Below are 10,000 nucleotides of genomic sequence, written 5' to 3'. Positions count from 1 at the left end.
ACACACACGTGAGCCCCGTCTCTGGGCGTAACGTAGTGCTTTCCTACACGCCTTTACTATGTGTTCGTGTAACGTTACAGTAGACAGCCAATCACCAGCATTATTTAGATCTTGGTGCAAGCATGCTGCATGCTTACTGGCGCACTGACGCTTGTAAGATTTACTCCTTAGGTATCAAAATTTGGTGCCAAATGACAAGGCATTTTTTGATACTCGATGGTATCGAAGCAATTTGGTTGATGCCATAAAAGTGTCGAAGTTCGGTGCCTAGTCCGATGTGTGTGTGTGTGTGTGTGTGTGTGAATAAGCTGAATGCGTGGGTGTGTGTGTGTGTGTGAGTGTGTGTGGTGTGTTGACTGTGTCTTTTTCATTTGCCGTCGTGCAATATCTCTGATATGTCAATGCTGTACGTTTCCGTGTTTCCATGGCACTCTGTAGCTGGACTCGGAGCAGGAAGTGATCAGAGCGCGCATGCGTAACCCCCAGGATAAGGTCATGTACACGTTGGTGGCCGTTCCCGACGGCAATGACATCTCCTCCATCTTCGAACTGGACCCCACCACTTTGAGAGGGGGGGATTCCTTGGTGCCCAGGTATGATTTCGGGAGCAAACCATCCACCAGATAAGATAAAATAAAGTGTTTTACATATATGTATATAGCATATATAGAATTTAATTTTTGTGTAATTAACTTATTAACTATTTACTTTAAGCTAAAAGTTTGTCTTTGTATTCATTTGCGTGTGTATGTGTGTGTGTGTGTTTGTGCCAGGAACTCATATGTGAGGCTGAGGCATCTCTGCACTAATACCTGGGTCCACAGCACTAACCAACCTATAGACAAGGAGGAGGAGAAACCAGTCATGCTCAGGGTGTGTGTGTGTGTGTGTGTGTGTGTGTGAGTGTGTGTGAGTGTGTGAGAATTTTACTTCACGTCTGAAACATTCAGGTATCAATGTTGTTTTCTGGTCTATCACCCCCCCCCTTTGATTTATTCTCTTCTGTCTGTTTCATAAGGTTCTATTTCATAAGGTTCTATTTCATAAGGTTCTATGGCAGTTTTCTCGGTTTTTCCTATGTTCTAATCTCTTCTCTCTGTTCCATAACGGTTGATCATGTCCTCTCTGTCCTGTAATGAATGGCCCAGCCTCGCGGGGCACTCCAGCACATTGCTGCCGTTCACTGGTTGATTATAAAGGGGGCCAGATTCTTCATCAGTCAGAGGAGTGGCCATCAGACCAGGGGCTGTCAGACTGAGCCCACACACCATGCAGAACTTTTTTTTTTTTTTTACATTTGAGACCCTGTATCTGAGGGACATTTAGACCCTTGGTCAAACAATGGTAACCACTCATAATCAGATCCTCTGAGGAGCTGGCCCCGCCCCTCTGTTTTTCATACAGAGCCGTTTCATTTGCATGAGGAACCGTTTCCTCAACACAATCAAATCTGCCGCTTCTCAGAGTTGCGGCGCTGGCTGCAGAGTGAAATCCTCTGTATGAGAGTTACGGCTCCAAATGCCATTATAAAGATGGTGCTGAGTATCAGTCACATTGCCTGACTGACTGAGGTTTGCTAAAGAAAAGCCATCTTTGCTCAGAAAGAAGGAGCAGGCCTGGTCAGTGTCTGTACCAAACGGTTTGGGAAATGCCTGAGTGCAGTAACCAGCCAACAGGGCAGCTGATGCTCATACATGGGGACTGGAAACAAACAGTGCATGTGCCATGCATTATAAACATGCTAAGTGCGTGTGCCATGCATTATAAACATGCTAAGTGCATGTGCCATGCTTTATAAACATGCTAAGTGCGTGTGCCATGCATTATAAACATGCTAAGTACGTGTGCCATGCGTTATAAACATGCTAAGTGTGTGTGCCATGCGTTATAAACATGCTAAGTGCGTGTGCCATGCGTTATAAAGTAGCATTTGTACTCTCCACTCGTCAGTGAGTGCCCTTTGACCCTGTCTCCTCTTTACTCTGTCTTTTTTTACTGTTGCTCACAGCTGATGTTCCGTAATGTTCCGTAATGTTCCGTAATGTTCCGTAATGTTCCGTAATTTTCCGTAATGTTCCTTGAGGTTCTGTCTCTTTTCTAATCTCCTCCCGGTACTGTAACGTTTTCCCCGTGCTGAAGTAGTCTGTCTGCTTTGTGGTGTTGTTTCAGATTGGCACGTCTGCTCAGAAGGAGGATAAAGAGGCCTTTGCCATTGTGCCTGTCTCCCCTGCCGAGGTCAGGGATCTGGACTTTGCAAACGACGCCAGCAAAGTGCTGGCCTCCATCGCAGGCAAACTGGAGAAAGGCACAATCACGCAGAACGAGAGGAGGTATGGAATCCCTCCATCCTCACAGAGTACATAAATCAGTTTATAGGGTTTATAAATGATATAAAACACAGAGTACATAAATCAGTTTATAGAGTTTATAAATTATATAAAACATAAAGTATATAATTCAGATAGATTGCATCAATTATATAAAACATAAAGTAAATAAATCAAGGAAGAGACTTCAAACCAGAATATGTGAACAAGTCACAGCCTGTGCTGAACAGACCTTCATTAAACAGGGGCAGTTTTAACACACACACACACACACACACACACACACACACACACACACACTGACACACACACACACACTCTGACATGCTTTGTCTCCCTCACACAGGTCTGTGACTAAACTCTTAGAGGATCTGGTGTATTTTGTGGTGGACATCCCCAACAGTGGACAGGATGTGCTGGAGATCACTGTCAATAAACCCAACAGGGAGCGACAGAAACTCATGCGAGAACAAAACATCCTCAAACAGGTTTCTCTGTTTTTTTCTTTCACCTTCACTCTCTAATTCTCCCGCCGCCATCTCCCAACACCTCCCTCTCTCCTCTCCTGTCTGTATCTCCTCACAACTCCCTCTCTCCTCTCCTCTCTGTATGTACCATGGTCTCTCCACACCTCCCTCTCTCCTCTCCTGTCTGTATCTCCCCACACCTCCCTCTCTCATCTCCTCTCTGTATGTACCATGGTCTCTCCACACCTCCCTCTCCCCTCTCCTGTCTGTATGTGCTAACTTTGGGCCGATGAACCATATCATGGTCCATCGCCGATGTTTGACAGTCATCACGATGTGAAGCCCATCACATCGTAACATTGAGCCCAGATGTTCCCGATCACACCTTTATTTAGAAAAAAAACAGAACAAGAGCACACTTTCCAGGCTAAAACTTGGGATTTCCATTTTACATTCAAAAGTGCTCAATTAACACAATTTAAACAGTCAAGATTTTACCGTGCAAAAAAATGCAAAACGAATAATGCACTTTTCTTAAATGAATAATACTAGATCTTACATGAACGAAATGAATTAAACAAAGACACCCCCCCATGTCATTGTCTATCACGATATTTCACTGTAGACATCGTCGTATGCCAACTCAGTAGACATCACCCAACCCTAATATGTACTCTCCTTCTCTTTTGTTACATGAAAGGGACCTCTTCTTTAACTGCATATTCTGATTGGTTAATCTCTCTTCTTTCACTACATGCTCTGATTGGTTAAACTCTCTTCTTTAACTGCATGTTCTGATTGGTTAAACTCTCTTCTTTCACTACGTGCTCTGATTGGTTAAACTCTCTTCTTTCACTACATGTTCTGATTGGTTAAAATCTCTTCTTTAACTACATGTTCTGATTGGTTAAACTCTCTTCTTTCACTACGTGCTCTGATTGGTTAAAATCTCTTCTTTCACTACGTGCTCTGATTGGTTAAACTCTCTTCTTTAACTATGTGCTCTGATTGGTTAAACTCTCTTCTTTCACTACGTGCTCTGATTGGTTAAACTCTCTTCTTCCACTACGTGTTCTGATTGGTTAAAATCTCTTCTTTAACTTCGCGCTCTGATTGGTTAATCTTTCTGTCTCTGTGTTATGTCTGCTCAGATCTTTAAGCTGCTACAGGCTCCCTTCACTGACAGTGGAGATGGCCCAATGCTGCGATTGGAGGAACTGGCTGACCAGCGCCACGCCCCCTTCCGACACATCTGCCGCCTCTGCTACAGAGTCCTGCGTCACTCACAACAAGATTATCGCAAGAACCAGGTAAGACCAGGTCCTCTAAAGACTACCCCATAAACCAGATAACACCAGGCCCTCTAAAGACTACCCCATAAACCAGATAAGACCAGGCCCTCTAAAGACTACCCCATAAACCAGACAACACCAGGCCCTCTAAAGACTACCCCATAAACCAGATAAGACCAGGACCTCTAAAGAGTACCCCATAAACCAGATAAGACCAGGCCCTCTAAAGACTACCCCATAAACCAGACAACACCAGGCCCTCTAAAGACTACCCCATAAACCAGATAAGACCAGGCCCTCTAAAGAGTACCCCATAAACCAGATAAGACCAGGCCCTCTAAAGACTACCCCATAAACCAGGTCAGACCAGGTTCACTGAAGTCTCATGCTAGACTCCCTAGATAAAACTGCAGTGTCCTGATGGACAGAGTCTGAGAAAGACCAAAACCCTTTGGCATTGGCAGCGGCAGAACAAGGCTCAACTTATGACTATGGTCCAGGATCCTACACAGGGTAAAGTGGAAATGAAATTGTAATAAATTTAAAACACATCCTAAGTAACTGTTCAGATCTGTGCGTAAATGTGGGTACTACACTCTGCAGTGGTTTAATGAACCATATATATGGATTAATAAAGTTATTACAATACCTGCTTTGATATCCTGAGAGTTTTTGCTGATGTCTTTCCCTCCCCGTCTCTGTGGTTTTAGGAGTACATAGCGAAGCAGTTTCGGTTTATGCAAAAACAGATCGGTTATGACGTGCTAGCTGAGGACACCATCACAGCCTTACTACACAACAACAGAAAACTTCTGGAAAAACACATCACTGCCGCTGAGATAGATACGTTCGTGAGCTTAGTCCGCAAGAACAGAGAACCCAGGTGTGTGTGTGTGTGTGTTTCAATGTAAACCCAGGTGTGTGTGTGTGTTTAAATATAAACCCAGGTGTGTGTGTGAGAGTGGTTATGTCTTACCTTTCTTTGCTTAAACTGGTGTACAGGTTAAACTACTTTGGAAAGAAACAGCCAGACTGTTGTCTTAATCCTCATTATGTGTGTTTTTGCAGATTCCTGGATTACCTGTCTGATCTGTGTGTTTCGATGAATAAGTCTATCCCTGTCACTCAAGAGCTCATCTGCAATGCTGTTCTGGATCCAGCCAATGCCGACATCCTCATCGACACAAAGTACGGTCCCTAAACCAAACGGCTGGTTGGCTGGAACTGTAAAACACAGACCATAAACATAAGCATTAGGGGTGTAACGATTCACCGAAATCGGAAACCAGTTTTAACGTTAAAGATGCGACTACATCGATACGCGGACCCCTGGATCGATCTAAATGTACCATGAGCTGGTCAATGGCTTGATTCTGAAGTTATGAATGGGTTGACTGAAGCTAATTCTGCTTTAGTGTAAACTAAGCTGCTGCGGAAGACTCACTGATCGAACGTTAAAACTCATGTTACTTTCAAAATAATAGCGACCGTCTCTCACTCGCTAATACATCTACACAGCATCTCACGTTGACCTTTTGCCTTTTACGAGAGTAACGTTAGCGCCGCTTGCGAAATAAAAACAAGGACAACACGTCCGACAACGCCGACGCTGTTTACAGCGCGCCGTCAAATCTAAAATCTAAAGTTTGGAAGACATTTGGCTTTTATAAGAAGGGGGGGAAATTGGACAAAAGGTCTGTAAGGTCTGTAAGGTGTGTAAGGTGTGTAAGGTCTGTAAGGTTTGTAAGGTCTGTAAGGTCTGTAAGGTGTGTAAGGTCTGTAAGGTGTGTAAGGTCTGTAAGGTTTGTAAGGTCTGTAAGGTGTGTAAGGTCTGTAAGGTGTGTAAGGTCTGTAAGGTTTGTAAGGTCTGTAAGGTTTGTAAGGTCTGTAAGGTTTGTAAGGTTTGTAAGGTTCGTAAGGTCTGTAAGGTCTGTAAGGTTTGTAAGGTCTGTAAGGTTTGTAAGGTTTGTAAGGTCTGTAAGGTTTGTAAGGTCTGTAAGGTTTGTAAGGTTTGTAAGGTCTGTAAGGTTTGTAAGGTCTGTAAGGTTTGTAAGGTTTGTAAGGTTTGTAAGGTCTGTAAGGTTTGTAAGGTTTGTAAGGTCTGTAAGGTTTGTAAGGTCTGTAAGGTTTGTAAGGTCTGTAAGGTCTGTAAGGTCTGTAAGGTCTGTAAGGTCTGTAAGGTTTGTAAGGTCTGTAAGGTTTGTAAGGTTTGTAAGGTTTGTAAGGTCTGTAAGGTTTGTAAGGTCTGTAAGGTCTGTAAGGTTTGTAAGGTCTGTAAGGTTTGTAAGGTTCGTAAGGTCTGTAAGGTCTGTAAGGTTTGTAAGGTTTGTAAGGTCTGTAAGGTCTGTAAGGTTTGTAAGGTCTGTAAGGTGTGTAAGGTCTGTAAGGTGTGTAAGGTCTGTAAGGTTTGTAAGGTTTGTAAGGTTTGTAAGGTCTGTAAGGTCTGTAAGGTCTGTAAGGTTTGTAAGGTTTGTAAGGTCTGTAAGGTCTGTAAGGTTTGTAAGGTTTGTAAGGTCTGTAAGGTTTGTAAGGTTTGTAAGGTCTGTAAGGTCTGTAAGGTCTGTAAGGTTTGTAAGGTCTGTAAGGTTTGTAAGGTCTGTCAGGTCTGTAAGGTTTGTAAGGTTTGTAAGGTTTGTAAGGTCTGTAAGGTTTGTAAGGTTTGTAAGGTCTGTAAGGTTTGTAAGGTCTGTAAGGTTTGTAAGGTTCGTAAGGTCTGTAAGGTCTGTAAGGTTTGTAAGGTTTGTAAGGTCTGTAAGGTCTGTAAGGTTTGTAAGGTCTGTAAGGTGTGTAAGGTCTGTAAGGTGTGTAAGGTCTGTAAGGTTTGTAAGGTTTGTAAGGTTTGTAAGGTCTGTAAGGTCTGTAAGGTCTGTAAGGTCTGTAAGGTTTGTAAGGTCTGTAAGGTTTGTAAGGTCTGTAAGGTCTGTAAGGTCTGTAAGGTCTGTAAGGTCTGTAAGGTTTGTAAGGTCTGTAAGGTTTGTAAGGTTTGTAAGGTTTGTAAGGTCTGTAAGGTTTGTAAGGTCTGTAAGGTCTGTAAGGTTTGTAAGGTCTGTAAGGTTTGTAAGGTTCGTAAGGTCTGTAAGGTCTGTAAGGTTTGTAAGGTTTGTAAGGTCTGTAAGGTCTGTAAGGTTTGTAAGGTCTGTAAGGTGTGTAAGGTCTGTAAGGTGTGTAAGGTCTGTAAGGTTTGTAAGGTTTGTAAGGTTTGTAAGGTCTGTAAGGTTTGTAAGGTTTGTAAGGTCTGTAAGGTTTGTAAGGTCTGTAAGGTCTGTAAGGTCTGTAAGGTCTGTAAGGTCTGTAAGGTTTGTAAGGTCTGTAAGGTTTGTAAGGTTTGTAAGGTTTGTAAGGTCTGTAAGGTTTGTAAGGTCTGTAAGGTCTGTAAGGTTTGTAAGGTCTGTAAGGTTTGTAAGGTTCGTAAGGTCTGTAAGGTCTGTAAGGTTTGTAAGGTTTGTAAGGTCTGTAAGGTCTGTAAGGTTTGTAAGGTCTGTAAGGTGTGTAAGGTCTGTAAGGTGTGTAAGGTCTGTAAGGTTTGTAAGGTTTGTAAGGTTTGTAAGGTCTGTAAGGTCTGTAAGGTCTGTAAGGTTTGTAAGGTTTGTAAGGTCTGTAAGGTCTGTAAGGTTTGTAAGGTTTGTAAGGTCTGTAAGGTTTGTAAGGTTTGTAAGGTCTGTAAGGTCTGTAAGGTCTGTAAGGTTTGTAAGGTCTGTAAGGTTTGTAAGGTCTGTAAGGTTTGTAAGGTCTGTCAGGTCTGTAAGGTCTGTCAGGTCTGTAAGGTCTGTAAGGTTTGTAAGGTTTGTAAGGTCTGTAAGGTTTGTAAGGTCTGTAAGGTTTGTAAGGTCTGTAAGGTTTGTAAGGTCTGTAAGGTCTGTAAGGTTTGTAAGGTTTTAAGGTCTGTAAGGTTTGTAAGGTTTGTAAGGTCTGTAAGGTTTGTAAGGTCTGTAAGTTTTGTAAGGTCTGTAAGGTTTGTAAGGTCTGTAAGGTTTGTAAGGTCTGTAAGGTCTGTAAGGTCTGTAAGGTTTGTAAGGTCTGTAAGGTTTGTAAGGTCTGTAAGGTCTGTAAGGTCTGTAAGGTCTGTAAGGTGTGTAAGGTCTGTAAGGTCTGTAAGGTTTGTAAGGTCTGTAAGGTCTGTAAGGTCTGTAAGGTTTGTAAGGTCTGTAAGGTCTGTAAGGTCTGTAAGGTTTGTAAGGTTTGTAAGGTTTGTAAGGTCTGTAAGGTCTGTAAGGTTTGTAAGGTCTGTAAGGTCTGTAAGGTCTGTAAGGTCTGTAAGGTTTGTAAGGTCTGTAAGGTCTGTAGAAGAGCGATTAAGTTCAGCGGTGATGTCAGAGTACAGCAGGCCTACGCCTTCTCTGTCTCACTGTGTCTGCTGGAAAAGTAATAAACACAATGACATGTGATTCTGAAATAGGATGTAATACTGCGAGAACATACCCGTAATTTTACAGTAAAAAGTCATAATATTATGAGAACAAAGTAATTTTTTACGAGGAAAATGTCATAATATTAGGAGGATATATCAGATGAGTAGCCTGCTGACTACATTACAATGAGGAGTGTCTTGTGACGTTATACTTTAGGACAGGTTTCACAAATAACAAAATACTTACATCAGCACCACATTATCATGGATTTTCTCTTGTAACATTACGACTTTCTTTACCTAATAGTACAACCCTATTCTCGAAATCTAAGAATTTTTGGATACTTTAGATAATTTGAAGGTAAGCAATGCCACTTTTATAGAATTGACTGATTTTACATTATAATGGAAAATGAATGTCTACATTAAACATGCGAAGAACTGTCTCAGATTGCATTGTGTCGCATCGAATCGCACCAATTCGTTCCGTATTAAAATGTATCGTCCCTGAATCGTATCATAGCCCATGTATCTAGATACGTATCGGATCGTCTTATAAGGGAGAGATGCACACCCCTAATAAACATACAAAAAACACTCAATATATACATTCAGAATATAATTTACATGACAGTCAGTGTTAATAAATGTTTTATATTTCCAGTCTTTGTTTGCGTTTATGGTCTTTTTATAGAGTATGAAAGTACATGGCTATGTGTGTGTGTGTGTGTGTGTGTGTGTGTGTTCCTTTTGTATACACGTGTATATACTTATGCATGTGTGTGTGTGTGTGTGTGTGTTTGTGTCCCTGATCCTGTGTGTGTGCGCATGCATATATGTGTGTGTCTCTGTGTGTGGGTTTGTTTTCATGCGTGTGTGTGTATGTGTTCATGTCTGTTTTTGTGGGTTTGTGTTCCTCTGTGTGTGTGTTTGTGTTCCTCTGTGTGTGTGTGCGTGTGTGTGTGTGTGTGTGTGTGTGTGTCCTTTCAGGTTGGTGCTGTCCCGATTTGAGGTGGCCGGTGCAGTGTTGGGAGAGAGTGCTGAGGAAGAGGAGGAGGATGAAGAGGAGGTGTGGCTGTTCTGGAAGGACAGCAGAGGAGAGGTGAAGAGCAAGAGCATCAGAGAACTGGCTCAGGACGCCAAAGAGGGTCACACTGAGGACCAGGAGGTCATCAACTACTACAGGTACACACACACACACACATACACACACACACACACACACACACACACACACACACACATACACACACACACACACACATACACGCGCGCGGGCGCGTGTGAGATTTCATCATTGCGGTGAAATGTGTGAGATTCTGTGAAATTGTTGGGATTTAATGAAATGTGATGTCGTCTCAATTAAGAAACTTTGAAATTCAATGCACTTCAATTGAATTCTTGCTCTGTTTCTCTCTGCCCCTCCTCTTTTCTCCGCCTCCTTCTACCTCTGCCCCTCCTCTTTTCTCCGCCCCCTTCTGCCTCTGCCCCTCCTCTTTTCTCCACCTCCTTCTACCTCTGCCCCTCCTCTTTTCTCCACCTCCTTCTACCTCTGCCCCTCCTCTT

General features: G+C 42.6%; 1 protein-coding gene across 1 annotated transcript in view; it reads left to right on the top strand.

Annotated features, from left to right (window-relative positions):
* itpr1a (inositol 1,4,5-trisphosphate receptor, type 1a) overlaps positions 1–10,000 on the top strand; it is a 69,789-nt gene that overhangs the window by 14,730 nt on the left and 45,059 nt on the right. Inside the window, exons 12-19 of the mRNA XM_030777051.1 lie at positions 439–593; positions 774–873; positions 2,170–2,330; positions 2,674–2,815; positions 3,946–4,104; positions 4,797–4,969; positions 5,155–5,274; positions 9,425–9,619. Of these exons, the coding sequence (XP_030632911.1) occupies positions 439–593; positions 774–873; positions 2,170–2,330; positions 2,674–2,815; positions 3,946–4,104; positions 4,797–4,969; positions 5,155–5,274; positions 9,425–9,619 (1,205 nt within the window). The remainder of the gene's footprint in view (positions 1–438; positions 594–773; positions 874–2,169; positions 2,331–2,673; positions 2,816–3,945; positions 4,105–4,796; positions 4,970–5,154; positions 5,275–9,424; positions 9,620–10,000) is intronic.

Source organism: Chanos chanos, chromosome 6 (assembly GCF_902362185.1).
Source record: "Chanos chanos chromosome 6, fChaCha1.1, whole genome shotgun sequence".
Lineage (NCBI taxonomy): Eukaryota > Metazoa > Chordata > Actinopteri > Gonorynchiformes > Chanidae > Chanos > Chanos chanos.
The sequence above is the reverse complement of the archived record's forward strand: the minus strand, read 5'-3'. Positions and strand labels throughout refer to the sequence as shown.